This window comes from Conger conger, chromosome 5, assembly GCF_963514075.1.
Source record: "Conger conger chromosome 5, fConCon1.1, whole genome shotgun sequence".
Taxonomy (NCBI): Eukaryota; Metazoa; Chordata; class Actinopteri; order Anguilliformes; family Congridae; genus Conger; species Conger conger.
The window spans coordinates 26,402,690-26,418,705 of NC_083764.1; the positions used below are offsets into that span (position 1 = coordinate 26,402,690).

Sequence of the window (16,016 nt, forward strand, 5' to 3'; positions counted from 1 at the left end):
GTTGCCTACTTCCAGTATCATTAAGCGCTAATAGCCGGCCGTCCATCACCCCTCAGAACCATTCCGATACTAAGCACCGGAGCCCTCTATTGGAAAGCAAGAAGACCGGTCTGGTAACAAGATACTGTTAGCCCAACCCCCTCCATTCCCAGTCTCCGGATTTAATATGGCTTCTGGCTCCGATGACGCTACGAGAGACTAAACTTGACGGGTTTTTTTCAGATAATAGGACACCACTTAACTCAACAAGGTAACACATTACATACTCTGCTCCTACAAGTTAGTGTCTCCACTTGTACAAATACCGTAAAAAGCAGCATAGCATACATTTACTTCGACTGTTCAACTGCTCGGGAGCGAGGAACGCATCTAGCTGGCTAGGCTACGTGTGATATGTGATCTATTATGTTAACTACTTCATTTGGTTTATAATGCAGGCTTCGCTATCGATTTGGTAAACAGTCACAAATCATGCATATATTGAATAGGAGCAGGGGCCTAATAAAACAATATAAGCGCAATTTATGTAATGTATATATTTTGCATTGGCGAATTAACGCACCTTTCCGTAACGTTAGTTGTTTTTCTCAAGAAACCTAGCTAGCTTGCTAACGTTTGTTAATTATAAGCGGACTGTCGAGACAACTTCTGTCCCAGACACGTACTTGCAAAGCAGTGAAGTACATTGCAACATTATCTATTCATCCAGTGCTAATTGCTGCGACTCAAACAGTATATGATAGAGTGATGTATAAAGATATGAACCTGTTCTGTGACATTGTTTAGCTATTGTGAATTGAATAATTCCCTCTGGTCGCTTCCCAGAAGCTGCGTTGCGTTTTGCAGATTTTCGTAGAGATTTCTTTTTTTATCCTCAGCCCCATGAACAAGCCAAAAAAAAACCTGTAAATGCAGTTTTGTGTTAGTGTGACCGTAATATAAATACTTTATTATTGGAGGTTGTATGTGCATATTGGCCTTCCACGGATCGGCTGCATTTCCGTCGGGTTTGTGATGGTTAGAGAGGGACGGCCCAGCTGGAGGAGGTGCCTCGGGCTGTCGACGTCAAAAGCATCTGATTTGGTGACAGCGAAATGGGCGTGCATGTCTGCTACACAAAAGTAAAGTCCTAGGCAGTCGTCACAGAAGGGAAGAAAACGATACACGTTGGTTACCGGAGTACCCACATATTATTCGGAGGACCGCAACCCTAGCCTAATTTTGAAGTTATTATTAAAGCCCGCTTCGCAGGCTCACGATTCCACTCGCTACAAATTAATCAAATTAATTAATCATATACCGATGTTCCGCAAAGACATACATTTTTGAGAACCACGCGTGCTAGAATGTATATTGTTGTCTGGAATACATTTGAACTTTTAAACGGGATGACATGAGAAAGAAAAAATATATATCCGTTTGGTGGCTGGGATAATTCTGATGGACGCATAACATTGGTGCTGCCTTTTAAATTGTCCCGGGGTTGGTAAATGGTTTCGTAGGATGCTGCTGGGACTCGCCTTTCAGTGTGCACGCGACATTATATAACTGGAATCGCAGTCGCAAACCTGCTTTTTACCTGGAGCTGATACTGAATTTATCGTCACCTATAACGTTTATCTTCCAAATCTGCTTCCTTTGTTCTATTTGCTCATGCCCATAGCTGCAGATTGCCTGTATGGGCGGATCATGAGGTGTTTGACTTTTTTCCTTCTGCTTCCAGAAAACTTGAAAAAGGCTAAAAAGAGTGGGAGACACTCCGGCAACCTGCCAGTATGTTATGAGATCGTGACTTTATCCTTGGAGAAGAAAATGGCCGCAGAACTATACCCTGTCAGTACACAGACTAATATCCCGAACAGCAACGGTATTGTAGTGACGGCTGCCAGCAAGAAGAGCATCGTCCAAGTCACTCAGACAATAACCACTGTTACTGCCGCCACCACCCAACAGAATATCAAAAACAACAACGTCGAGACTACTAGCTGGCAGACTTCTCATCCAACACTGCGAGAGAGGTAGAAATTTGTCTTGGCTTGTAATTTTCCCATGTCTTGATGTTAATTTGAATAATTTAGAGAATGTTGCCTCAACCTGAATAAATATCATGACAATAATGGTTTTCATTTGTCTTATTTCCAGGAATGCTTTAATGTTTAACAACGAACTCATGGCCGATGTTCATTTTATCGTGGGTCCTCCAGGTGAATCACAAAAAGTACCTGCCCACAAGGTGAGCTAAACTGCTGTTTTCTTTTTAATCCACTCTGTGCTTGTGAAAAAACACCTGCCACCATTGAGCTGATTTAATTCCATCTCTTTTTTTCAGTATGTTTTGGCGGTGGGCAGTTCTGTTTTTGGTGCAATGTTTTATGGAGACCTGGCAGAGGGAGAGTCAGAAATTCACATCCCTGATGTGGAGCCTGCTGCTTTTTTAATTCTGCTGAAGTAAGTCCCCTGTCCACATTGGTAACTGTTGCATTGGCAAACAGTAATTAGCTATTACAGAATTAATGTTACCACATCAAAAAGCCTTGTCATACATCTTTCTACAAGGCTTTTTGACTGGAACTGGAATCGGAGGCCTACAAAGACAACTTATTGGTTTTAATAGTCAAGATTGTTTACTGCCAAAAAAAAACAGTTGAGTAGTCATGGGTAGAATCGCCAATTCTTGTTTTTTGTTTTAAAATGTGAAAATGCATGCCCCCCTCTCCCCCCAGATACATGTACAGCGATGAGATAGAACTGGAAGCAGACACGGTGTTGGCGACTTTGTACGCCGCCAAGAAGTACATCGTACCGGCCCTAGCGAAGGCCTGCGTCACCTTCCTGGAGACAAGCCTGGAGGCGAAGAACGCCTGCGTGCTGCTGTCCCAGAGCCGGCTGTTCGAGGAGCCTGAGCTCACCCAGCGCTGCTGGGAAGTCATCGACGCCCAGGCGGAGCTGGCCCTGCTGTCCGAGGGTTTCTGCGAGATCGACCGGCCCACGCTCGAGATCATCCTGACACGAGAGACCCTCAACATCAAGGAGGCGGTGGTGTTCGAGGCCGTGCTGAGCTGGGCGGTGGCCGAGTGCAAGAGGAGGGGCCTGGCGCCCACCTCCCGCAACAAGAGGAGCGTGCTGGGCAAGGCGCTCTACCTGGTCCGTGTCCCCTCCATGACGCTGCAGGAGTTTGCCGACGGGGCAGCCCAGTCGGACATCCTGACTCTGGAGGAGACGCACAAGATCTTCCTGTGGTACACGGCGGCCAACAAGCCGGACCTGGGCTTCCCACTCATCCGGCGCAAGGGCCTGCTGCCACAGAGGTGCCACCGCTTCCAGTCCTCGGCCTACCGCAGCAACCAGTGGCGTTACCGGGGCCGCTGCGACAGCATCCAGTTCGCAGTGGACCGGCGCATTTTCATCGCGGGGTTGGGCCTGTACGGGTCGAGCGGGGGGAAGGCGGAATACAGCGTCTGCATCGAGCTCAAGCGGCAGGGAGCCGTCCTGGCACAGAACCTGACCACGTTCGTCTCGGACGGGTCCAGCAGCACCTTCTCGGTGTGGTTCGAGCACCCGGTCCAGGTGGAGCAGGACACCTTCTACACCGTCAGTGCCGTCCTGGACGGGAACGAGCTCAGCTACTTTGGGCAGGAGGGTATGACGGAGGTGCAGTGCGGGAAGGTGACCTTTCAGTTCCAGTGCTCCTCGGACAGTACCAACGGGACCGGGGTGCAGGGGGGACAGATCCCGGAACTGGTCTTCTATGCGTGAGACTGCATGTCCCACGGTTCTAGCACACCCGTCCCTCCTGTCAATGGAACCTTGGAAAAAAACCTGAACAATACGCTGTCTTCTTGGCAGTGTGGAGGCTGCGTAAAACGCTCTAAATGCCTGCTATATGTTTGACAGAGTTGACACAAAGGAATGCATTACAGTTGTATTTATTTGACAATAAACAAATCTGAGTTAATTATTGAGGCAACAGCATGCCACTCCGTGTAAAAATGAAAAAGCTGTACTGCACTTCCTGTGGGCAACGCCCATTATTGCTTTGTGATTTGTACATAACTGATGACGGTTTGTTTTTCGGCCCGAGGCTGGCAGTGTTCTGTGTTTGGGGGGCAGCTTGCCAACCTGCAAACCATAAAAGGTTTCTATGTGACCCATGTGTTTATCGCGTGTTATTCTCAGATACTTGGCTGTAGGAAACTGGGTACGTGGGGTGAGTGGAACCATTTCCCGTACTTCGATACTGCGGCTTGTGCTCAGAGGGACGGATCTTGTGAGTCAGCTCGAACCCCGTAGCAGTGGGAGCGACCAAATCAATTACAGATCACTGACAGGGCATTTGAATACAGGGAAGTCCTGACCAATTATGCATCAAAATAACACAATAAAGCTGGTTAGAGAACGGAAATGCTACTTAAAAGCTGCCTAAGTTGAACATAAATGTTGTGGAGGACAATCTTATCTGAATTATGACTTTTACGGGTTGTTTGAACAGTATAGCTGACTGGTATTTGCTTGGCCTTATTTTAATTTGCACAATAATGAACCTTTCTTTGAAGCATAGCAAGCAATTATTAGGCGTATCTTGAGTCTTGTAGTTAGTTATACATATAAGGCATTTGAAACAAGTTATAGAGGTACATTAGCGAGGTACTGTTCAGTACAGCTTGATAGGGTTTACCTTTCTCTGACAGCTAATTCAGCTAATTCTCACCTTCTCTCCCAACAGCTCAATGGCCAACTTGTACTTTTCTAGCAGGTCTCTGGGTTATTTGTCAAAGCAGCCCAGAGACATGTCCTGTTATGCTAGCTGCCCTAATTTGTTATGCCTTGTCTGGAAGAGAGTGTGGTTCTGGAATATTTTCAACTGGGGTCAGATGCAGGGGATGTTGGATTTTGTTGTCACTTGGCACTTACTTGATCTTTGGGCTAAACAATGGTTTTCTTTTGTTGGAATTGACTACTGATTTTAAGTCAAAAGCAAAACCTAGTTTAACTTACCCGGGGCTTCTTTGTGTAACCTGGTTTCACTAAACCAAATTACCACTATCTTGCTTAACCTCTCGCATTTTTCATAGTGTAACCACGGAGAAAGCCATCTGATTAATTTGGTTGCCGTTCAGTGGAAACACCCCAAGCTCTACGGTAGTGTCCTGGAGAGAGTTGATTTGTCAAAGGGCTTCATATGTTTCAAACCGATAGCCATTACATTACATTACATTACATTATTGGCATTTGGGAGACGCTCTTATCCAGAGCGACATACAGTTGATTAGACTAAGCAGGAGACAATCCTCCCCTGGAGCAATGCAGGGTTAAGGACCTTGCTCAAGGGCCCAATGGCTGTGTGGATCTTATTGTGGCTACACGGGGATTAGAACCACCGACCTTGCGTGCCCCAGTCATTTAACTTAACCATTACGCTACAGGCCGCCCTTGCATAGCCTGAGCATAACCTGCCCGGGACCAGGTTACCCAGATTTAGAGTAACTTCGTAGTATGGGAAACCCAGGGTTAGAGCTTAAATTACCTCTCTAACCCCATAATCTAGCTTCGTAGTATACCCCTGTGAGTCGGGACCCCTGTTTAGGCAGAATGTGCGGAGGTAGCAGGTGGGAGGAGATTACCTATGGCAGGGGCATTGATGCACAGCTCTCTGGCCAGAAGGAGGAAGGTTCTGCCCAGGATGTAGACATTCACCTGCGGAGGGAAGGAGGGAGTGTGTGTTAGGGGGTGGAACCCAGGGCTGTTTTGGCCACTGGGATTTGGGTCCATGTCAAAAAACAAAAAGGGCACGTGGGATGGGCCCTAGTGTTTTGAGCTCCAAAATAAATTAAGGTTGTCTATTTCAGGATGAAGGTAGCACTTTCAAAGTCCCACTCACAAACTCAACTGCTGAGGGTGCTGTGCCCTTTCACTGACCCAGTGTCACCTCTGGTTAAGAGACTGGCCCGGTCACAGGGGTGTCATGCCCTGGCCAACCCACTGTGAGGGAGGAAATTGGGGTCATGACCCTTCGGTGCAGAAGCATTCTATTTGGCCAGTACTGGCAGAGGTAGGCAATACTGCAGCGATCCTCACATACCAGTAATGCACAGTGCCTAGCCCAACTGCTGTCCACCTTACACTGGCAACCCTGTACTGAACTGCAGTAACAGCAAGGCCCACCGCTAACCGGTAGCAAGCTACCCTCTTAATAATCACCCAACAAGAAACCAGGGCTCTAAATTTTTGCCAAGAAGCACATGTGCTCATAAATTACATTTTAGGGGCACGCTAATGCATTCCAATTAGTACATGTGCTCCTAAATTATTTTTCCAGTTAGCACACATCAGTTTTCATGAGCAAACGCTCCTAAATTGGAAGCACTGCAGAGCCCTGGAAAGCCTGCTGTGTGTATTGACTTTTGGCTACCCTGTCCTTGAGCATACCGTTATCACAATTTGGATTGTGATTGTGTGCCCACGTCTGCAGCGTGGTCTGTAAGAGAGCCTCGCAGCAGAACTAGGCCGGGTGCAGCCCCGTTTCCAGAGGGTTCATGGGAAATTTATGACCTTGGTAAAGTGTGGGTCCGAGAACCGTGTGTATGGGGGGGAGAGGGCATGCTCCAAGGACAGCTGGGGGTGCAAAATAAGATCCAAGCTCCACACCAGCTGTCTGACTGAGGTATTCCTTTGCTAAGTTATGCAGGATGAAACTGCAGACAACCGTAGAATTAATTTTGTGCCCTCATTGCTGTTCATCGCTTGCTGTAAAAGGCAAATTGGACTTTGTGGAACCAATGTATCATATTACAGGTGTAGTGTCCATTTTTATTTATTTATTGCATCTGATCTGAAACCAGGGACATAATATCACATTCAAATGGTGGGATATATATTGATATGAAAAGAATGCTGGAAAACAGTTCAAAGGCCTGGAGTCACTGTAACTGATCAGCTTACAGTGGAACTAAGCAAGTATTTTCTTAATGGACAAACTACGTAAGTTTAATTTCACACTGGTTGTGAACAACATTTAATGACAACATTCCACAATAGACCACACCTTTGGTATTAATTAAATAATTATCAAAAGAGAAGACAAGAAAAAAACTGCATACAAAATAACTGCATACCAGTGGTGAGGCTGCATGAACCAAATAGTGATTTTATTTTCTTTACTGGCATTTAGCAGACACTCTTATCTATAGCGATTTGCAATGCAAATTCAAATGCAGAGATCAAGTGCAGCAATTACCCTGAGGGAAAATATATTCCCAAGAGGCGGCAAGTGCACTCGTGTGACAATTTGTCAAGTGCCAACGACTCTACTGAACCTTAAAGTTACACAAACAAGCACAAAACTACTGTAATGAGCATTAAGCTCCATAAACCAAACAACAGCAAAGCATCAAAGGCCCTAAAATGGAGTTGCGCCTAATCGGATGTTTGGGCTAGGTAAAAAATCAAGAGGGTGGGGGTGATGGCTCAGAATTTCCCAATGCAGTATCTTAATTTAGGGAAATTTGAGACACTGTTAGCAAGCATAAAGCTAAAGACATCTTACCTGCAAGAGATCGCTCAGGTCCAGGAGCATATCTAATAGCTGGTTAAGGGGTAAACAGAAGATGAACTTGTGAGGCACAGACTATAGGCTCAATGGTATGCATCTGTTCCCATTTTAACCAAACTTGATATCCGCGTTCTGTGCATACGCCATTGACTATATGAGATTTAAGGTTGTGAGAACATGCAGGTAATAGGATTGATCTTTACATTACCAGCTAACACTCGCAAGTAGCTACTGCTAGTATGTGTAAAATTTAAATTTTAAATTTTTTTTAAAATGGGTTGAATGTTGTATATGACAAAATACATAAAATACTGTCATCCTGTTGTGTATTATTCACATACTGTAATATTTTTCTATATACATGTAATTTTATTATGTGATGCATATACTGTAGGGCTACCCAAACCTATTTGTGGAGATCTACCATTCATTTCAATTTGGCCCACATGATTCTACTCATTGGTAGCTCAGCATATCTTTGGCTGTTGATTGTGGTGTTATGGTTTGTTATGGTCAGAGTGAAAACCTACAGAATGGAAGTTATCCAGCAACAGGGTCGGCCAGCCCTGCTGTAAGGGGCTATGACATGTTTAAGAATGCATGGTGCATTTCTGATACACATAAAAATGTAGTATTTTTATATGATAATTCATGAGGATGGAGAAGGTTAGGATAAAGGAAATGATCACAAAATGATCACACAAAACCAACCCTTTATTTGCATCTTTTGCTATCAGCATCGAAAGCCGGGAAACAAAGACCTTGAGAAGTTTTGAACTGCAAATGTGCAAACGGAAGGAGAGGCATTTGTGTGTGTATGCATCCAAGGTCAAGGCTAATCAGTAGATAGTTCCTCCCTATTTAAATTGACCTGATGGTGAATCAAAAAAGCTAATAACAAGCTTACTGAGTGAAGCGTGGTTAGGGTTACCACACTAGGTGATTTATCCCCAAATGTTAGGGTTTTGAAAAAAATTTTTTTACAGTAAATGCAATGCAATGCAATACAGTAAAAATGGGAGTCAATGGTCAGTCATCTGGCTCCTAGGCCTTCTTTGTCCAACAACAGCCAATCAAAATCCTGACTATTCTGCCAGGACTACTACTACAGAACAATCTAGTCTCTTGGCCCCCTCCACTATTGCACACAGTCCATCAGTCACTGCCATGTCCAGAGGCACTCAACCATGTGCCACCATAAGGGGTTTACACCTCTTCATCACCACACCTCAAAATAACTGCCACCATTAAAGCGGAACGCATTAAACTGCAGACAATGGGTATTAAAAGTGACTGCAACAATGAGGGTATTAAGAAAAGCCTGTGAATCACTCATAAAGTCCTAAGCCTTTATTGTGGCAGACACATCAGCCGAGAGCCATGTGAGGTGACGCGGCAACTGCAACAGAAGACGATTCTGTCCCAGCTCTACCTGAGAGACGAGGGTTCTGGTACAATTATTTTGACTTTCCAGCTCAGAGAGGACCTTCACCCTGGGTGACTCAGCATGTATGGCATTAAAAACACCCCGGGAACCTGTGCGTTGTTTGGAGGCTCGCGGGTAATTTTATTAATAAAATTCATCGCCGCGTTTCCATCGCAGAGGTCACTATCGTCGAAGATGACTTGCGGTCGAAAACGTGGCCGTGAATTCCATTAAGAGGAATCGTTCTTTGTGTGCTAAAGCAGTGTGGGTGTCTCTTCTCCTCTGTGTATCTGCTTTTCTCCCCAGTGGTGGTGAAGCCTGATGGTTTGTAGGTACACTTTATCTGATTTGCAGCAGTTCTGTTTTTTTGCCTCTCGCAAACGTGTCGCCCCATTCACTGGGTTGACTTACCTGAGGATCTTGCAACAAGGTCAACCCTGGTGATTGCAGGGTTGCCCTGCTGAATAAAACAGCTCAAACTAAGTTTTGAAAAAGACATGGTTTTAGCCAGTGGATCAGTTCAGACCAGCTTCCCGTCTGACATGGTTTGACCAGCTCAAAGTTGGCATAGCTCAATTTTATAGAGGAGAGTTCCATTCTTTCTTGCATGACTACTCATGCAAGAAAGAATGGACATGGGAAATGTATTCAGGATTAAACATTTAAACAGTGGGTTTTTAATATACAGTTGGCTCCAGAATGCAATTGTAGCATAGTGGTTTAATGCACATGACCAGGACCCGCAAGGTTGATAGTTCAATCCCCGGTGTAGCCACAATAGGATCCACACAGCTGTTGGGCCGTTGATCAAGGACCTTAACCCTACATTGCTCCAGGGACATACCCTGCTTAGTCTAATCAACTGTAAGTTGACTTGGATAAAAGCATCAGCTAAATAAAATGGAATAAAAAAATTATTGACACCCCTGGTTTAGTGCATCCACCTCAGGCAAAATGTATTTTCCTTTAATACCTGACAAGGTTAAGGAACACATTTGGAGGGATTTTTCAGGGGTGCCAATAATTAAGGAACCTTGATTAAATCTATTTTTTATTCAATTAATGTTTGATTGGTTTTTCGTTGGTTCCACTGAAATGTTAATAAAGTACAGTATTTTTCACATGTTGACATTTTTTAGTTCATCTCAGTAATCAAATTGTTTAAGTATTTTTTGTGCATTGCCAGTTAGGGGTGCCAATAATTTTGGACCTCACTGCATTTCAGTACTGTGTGACAATGTTTACTGTGTACAACATAGCTCCCTCTGGTGTATAGGTCTGTGCTGGCTGCACTTGGGATGATCATATCTTATCGCCGTGGCAGCAGGTGAGCGGGGTGTAAGGATACGAGGCGTGCCCTCCGTCCGGCAGACCAGGTAAAGGCAGGCGGCGATCACGTGTGCCATCTTGCGGCCCCGCGTCAGGTGCTTGCTCACCGCCATCTTGAAGAAGTTGAAGGCTGTGTCCAGGCAGTGCTGGTTCAGCTGCAGCTGGTTGCCCAGATTATGGATCTGCCGTTTCCCTGGAGACAGGTACACACACGCACGCACATGCTGAGATGAGCAATTTCACACACTTAGGTGTTTCGAGGAATACGGAGAGAACGTCCGTCCTCTGACGGGGATTTACAATCTGAACGGACAGACAGCTGTGGCTTGACCATGTAAACCGGATCCATGAAGGCGTCACGCTCTCAGGCTCTATCTTGTAAATCATGCCATGTTGTTCACTGTCTACTTGCACCAATTTCTTCAGTGAAAGTTTTTTTAACAGTCAAAACAGTGAAAAGTACACACCCTACCCATAGGGAATACATTTGTCAAGTGTCCGAATATACATCAACACTTAAAAGTGATTTTTGCCACACTCATGCATTTTATCAAATATTCTAAAAGATACTGTAAGATAGAGGTCTATAAAACATTCCATAACGCATAAGTAAGCTTCACACTTATAACACTCAGATGTCATTTTGACAGCGACTGCTGCTAGGATTCATCAGTCAGTGCAGTCAGTCTGTTTTCTCTAGCAGAAAGCTGTCCTGGTTGCATAACACACTTACAAGTACATACAAATACATATTTTATGTGTAAAAATAAAACATCTGTATTAATGGTGGCAGTATAATATAATGGAACTGTTGTTTTAACTCAAGATGTAGATACAAATCTGAAGTAAGCCACTGCCATTGCATTCCTCTGCACTTAAACCTGAATTGTTTAAGTGTGTCTTGCTCTGGAAATGTTATTTTTATATACAGTATTTACCTCTATTTAACCATAGAGGTCAACTGAAAAGTTAATTTTTCACCTGCAGTGACAACATGCAAATGAAGGACTTGCAAGCATTTTAAGTGATCAACATGTCATACTATAAATATAAAGTATAAATAGTCTGGCTTTTAACAATACTGAAAGTGCCCCCCAGAAAAAGCTCTTAGAAGGGTAATCTCTCAGGTTTGCAACCGTAAGCATGGCCTGTGCTGCTTAATCTTGTCATGATTTCTGGGGGATTATGCAGTCTGCTCGGATTCCCAGGTTACATAACTGGTTGCCGGTAGGGGGATCCCAGAGAGGAAAGCCGAAGGGTCCCTCAGCACTGGAGGGCAATATCCTCCAGTGATGCTTTACTCAGGGTGAACCAGTACAATCCCAGACAGGAATCCGGGGCATCAACGGGCAGGGACATCACTCTGCAACTCTGTGCTTGATTAGCTTGTCTAGTGATAGTGCTGTAGAAGACTCTTTGGCTTGGGAGGGATGTCCCAGTCCAGTGATAGGGACACAGTGCTGCAGGAGACTCTTGGATCATTGAGTTAATCACTTGGTGTGGATCATGGGGCCCTTGCCTATGTCTGGATTTAGGCATACCGTGTAGTCCTGACAAATTTCCCTATCTATAATCAACTTCACCTCTTTAGCTGGATGAGGCACCTGACAACCCGTATGTCTACGTTTTTTATAAGGTCTATGTATGGTCTGGTTCAAGTGCTTTTAATCTGTTCAAAATTATATTTGTCACAATGAGGGCAAGCACCCAGACAAATGCAACAACCTCTACGGAAATGACAGCAATAAAAAAGGCTTATTGCCATCAATAAGTTGAAATCTTCTTGCTTCAACAATGCAATAGTACCCGTGTTCCTTCCAGAGCCAGGGACTCCGTATGCATGATATTCACGAGATAGTCATACAAAATACTAATCAGAGACTCATGCACACCAACAGCAGACTCTGGGAGATTGTTGCTTCTATTCCCAGCCCATATTCTACTCATTAACTATTCAGTGGCCCTGAGGTGACTAGGGTCATGCCCTGCCTGGATACTTAACACTGACTAGCTGGAGGGTGGGGAGTGAATTGTGGGGGAGAGGGGGTGGAGTGTACTGCTTGCAAACAGGTGCTTCAGTAGAAACTGGAGAGCACTCCAAGCAGGGCTGCAGGGTCCTACTGTTATTCGGTATTACTCTGAACTTGGGCTAACTGACCAATTCAAGACATTGTTTACTTTTTATTAGACATTTGGGCAAATCCTTTGGCTCATCAGGACCAGCGTCAAAAGCCTCTGTCCGTGTCCCAACTGGACACACTCAACCTCCGTTATTAAACAAAACCAGCATGGATAATCAGCCATTTTCCAGCCTTCATCAAGGTTCTTAAAATATTATTTTCATGGCCTATTCATATATTTTATACTAGTATTCATAATTTTATACTATAATAGTACAAATAGTCTATAGATTCCAAGGATCTTATTTGTAGTTCAGCAACATTATAAGCAAAGTTTTTTGGAAATATTTGTTGTGGATCTCTGTGGACTGGGTAGTGGGAAGCTAGTTCTCAAAACCAGCCAATAATTTGGGTTGTGCTGTCCGACACAGTGGTCCAACAGGTCCCAACAGGGCTTAGCAATCTGCAGCTGGCTTCTCTTTGCAGTGAGGGGGGTTGTGGGTAATTGCTGGGCCTTTTTCCGAGCACTAGTCCTTGTCCCCAGCACTCCGAAGATGCCAAAATCACCACAGGGTGTCAGCCCAAGAAGCCATTTCTTATTAGGCCAATTCAAGGCTCAGCACATGTACACACAGAGACTGGAATGCAATTTACAGAATTTATCCTGTACCTGCTTGGAAATATTATAATGTTATTGTTTATTTGCTCCCTATGCTTGGCAACACATATCTTATATTTCACATTTGTTCTACTCCATAATGCTCAATATTTAGGGAAGCAATTATTTGCCTGAAATATGAGGTATAAAATGGGGTAATGGATTAAATATACACCCACTGAGCACTTTATTAAGTAGACCTGTACACCAGCTTGTTAATGCAAATACTTAATCAGCCAATCATGTGGCAACAACTAAAAGCATAAATGCGTGCAAACATGGTCAAGATGTTCAGCTGTTTTTCAGACCAAATGGGGAAGAAATGTGATTTAAGTGACTTTGACCGTGGAATGATTGTTGGTGCCAGGCAGGGTGGTTTGAAAATCTCAGAAACTGCTGATGTTCTGGGATTGTCATACACAAAAGTCTCTAGACAGAATGAGGCGAAAAACAAAAAAAACATCCAGTGAGCAGCAGTTCTGTGGGCAAAAACGACTTGTTAATGAGAAAGGTCAGTGTATGACGGCCAGACTGGTCAAAGTGGACAGGAGGGTGGTGGTAATGCAAATAACCACACATTACAACAGTGGCATGCAGAAGACCACACAGTGCATCAAACACCATAAACAACTTTGAGAAAAGCAAGAAGTGTATGGCAAAACATTTTTTTATTTACATTTATATGAACAGTATCTCCTTCAAGGAAACAAAACAACTAAACTGAATCTCCACAATGCTTTGGTGCTTGCTTTGACTGTGAGGGATGCATATGCATAATACAGGAGAAGGTGAGAGGTCAGAGATGAGAGTGGGAGAGGTAGAGAATGACCTCAAGGCTTGGGCCCACAATCATAAAGCCTCTCAAAGTAGAAGAGCTGATCTAGGACCAGATCCCAAGCAGAGGGAGTTTGAGATATTGCCCTCTGGCAGCCATTTTAGAGTGCTTGTCAGGATGACTAAGATCCAAGGTCTCTTTAGTCTCTTTGGCAATTGACAGGCTCTATATGAAATAGCTGATCATGGCCACTCTCTCTGCCCCTTCTGCACTGATGCTGCTCTTTGCACCTTCAGAAATGAACTGTTTTTACCTCACTTCTGACAATATCTATAATGTTTTCTTATTTATAGTGTTTATTGTCTTATTATTTCATTGCCTTATATTTTATGGGTTGTCAATTTCATGTAGTTGTGCAAGCAGCTGCAAACCAAATTTCCCCTTGTGGGACAATGAAGTTTGAATGGTTGATTTCCCCCATCTACATCCATTATGAGCAAAACACTAGTGAAACTGATCCCAGATCAGCACTTCTATTCCCGAAACACTGTGAAGTCCTAGGCCTGTATAAATAAACCATCTCAGAGTAGAAGTGATGATCTAGGATCAGGTTTAATATTTGATATCCAGAGCTTGTCCACTGTGAGCTCCAAAGAAAAACTGATTCTAGATCAGCACTCTGATCAGGACTGATGCGGTTGGGTCGCTGGGTGTCAGTGGGGAGTGCTCACCGTTCTGTAGTGTCTGGGCCCGGGACTCCTTTCCCAGGCTGGTGTGAAACCCGCTTCCCAAGGCTGGGGCCTTCCCTGTGCCTGTAGATGTAGGGCGTTGAAGTGGTCATGTACAATGCAATGCATCGCTGGATGTCACATCAGATCACAGTATTACTTCATGGCATAACCCATCACGATGCATTACATTAAAAAAGTAGCACAATACCTCAAATGCCAATAACATAATGTCATTTAATTATATTTGATATTTACCATTGAAATGAAATGAAATGAAATGAAATACTTCAATTAAATTAAATTAAATTAAATATATTTCAATTTTATTTAACTGGCCCAAAGACGTTTTACATAGTGACGGAAGGGAAGAAAAATGGGATTCAGGCAGAGAACCTTGCTCAAGGATTTCCGATCAAACAGCTATCAAACCCATAACCTTCGGGTAGCAAGTCAAGGTCCCCAGCTACAACATTTTGTCCTGCCATCGCACACAGCCCAACTGTCTGTCTACAGCTATGACAGTGTAGGTTTCCCCACCCCAATGAAAATAACAGCCAATGGGAATAAACAAAAAGAAAGATTGAGGTGGGGGGTGGCCCACAAGAATCTATGATAACCACAACAGATACATAAAATGATTTCTATGCTTATGGTCTGCTTAAGAGAAAGCATTTTTATGCCCCGCGTATTAAAATGTATCCTGGCCTTGGCATATACAGTACTGTGCAGAAGTCTTAGGCACCCTAGACTTTATTATATACAGTACTGTGCAGAAGTCTTAGGCACCTGAGACTTTATTATATACAGTACTCTGCAGAAGTCTTAGGCACCTGAGACTTTATTATATACAGTACTGTGCAGAAGTCTTAGGCACCTCAGACTTTATTATATACAGTACTGTGCAGAAGTCTTAGGCACCCTAGACTTTATTGTATATATGTTTTTTTGTGTGCATTAGTATAAAAGAACACATTTGAGATCTCCAAATATTCATTTTCCAAAAGATTTAATTTTACAGAGACATTTTTGTATTTAATTTAAAAAAGTAACATATTACTGTACTACTACTGGAATTGACTACTGTTTACATAAAAACTTGATCACGGCTGTCTGAGATCAGAAGCAAGGAGCCAACAGTCTACAGAAGAACTGTGGCAAGTTGTCCAAGATGCTTGGAACAACCTCCCTGCTGATTGCCTTATAGAACTGCAGGACAGCGTTGGCTATCTCAGAGAAGTGATAGTTTTAACTAAGGGTGGTCACAAAAAATATTTGATTCAGTTTTTAACTAGTCTGCCAAATTACTAGTAATGTAAAATGTATAGTACGTTTATTTAGGACCTTTCATTGAATTATTTTTGAAAAGAATCTTATCTGTACAGAATGCTATACAAATGCCTCAGACTTTTGCACAGTACTGTATTCAAA

At 43.6% G+C, this 16,016-nt stretch overlaps 2 protein-coding genes across 6 annotated transcripts in view; one reads left to right on the forward strand and one right to left on the reverse strand.

Annotated features, from left to right (window-relative positions):
• LOC133127933 (transcription factor IIIB 90 kDa subunit-like) overlaps positions 1 to 16,016 on the reverse strand; it is a 68,687-nt gene that overhangs the window by 34,052 nt on the left and 18,619 nt on the right. For 3 of the 4 annotated variants that reach the window (XM_061241065.1, XM_061241066.1, XM_061241064.1), the window contains exons 3-6: positions 14,589 to 14,669; positions 10,324 to 10,497; positions 7,544 to 7,575; positions 5,622 to 5,694 (exon numbers count right to left, since the gene is read on the reverse strand). In XM_061241065.1, the coding sequence (XP_061097049.1) occupies positions 5,622 to 5,694; positions 7,544 to 7,575; positions 10,324 to 10,497; positions 14,589 to 14,669 (360 nt within the window). Of the gene's footprint in view, positions 1 to 5,621; positions 5,695 to 7,543; positions 7,583 to 8,260; positions 9,768 to 10,323; positions 10,498 to 14,588; positions 14,670 to 16,016 lie in introns of those variants that run through there. The other variant, XM_061241067.1, reaches the window with a different exon arrangement.
• LOC133127934 (BTB/POZ domain-containing protein 6-B-like) lies at positions 82 to 4,147 on the forward strand. 2 transcript variants are annotated; one of them, XM_061241069.1, is made up of 5 exons: positions 82 to 250; positions 1,724 to 2,018; positions 2,143 to 2,233; positions 2,330 to 2,448; positions 2,724 to 4,147. In XM_061241069.1, exons 2-5 carry the CDS (start codon positions 1,813 to 1,815, stop codon positions 3,754 to 3,756), a joined length of 1,449 nt encoding a protein of 482 aa, XP_061097053.1. In that variant the 5' UTR covers positions 82 to 250; positions 1,724 to 1,812; the 3' UTR covers positions 3,757 to 4,147. The 2 variants fall into 2 exon arrangements, with proteins under 2 accessions (XP_061097053.1, XP_061097052.1); XM_061241068.1 differs by lacking the exon at positions 82 to 250 and having other exon boundaries at positions 1,235 to 2,018.

Excerpts from the sequence above, each read along its gene's own strand:
- LOC133127934 (XM_061241068.1), top strand. The coding sequence starts at position 1,654 with ATGCCCATAGCTGCAGATTGCCTGTATGGGCGGATCATGAGGTGTTTG. Across the intron at positions 2,019-2,142 it reads CATCCAACACTGCGAGAGAG|GAATGCTTTAATGTTTAACA; the intron begins GTAGAAATTTGT and ends TCTTATTTCCAG. Across the intron at positions 2,449-2,723 it reads GCTTTTTTAATTCTGCTGAA|ATACATGTACAGCGATGAGA; the intron begins GTAAGTCCCCTG and ends CTCTCCCCCCAG.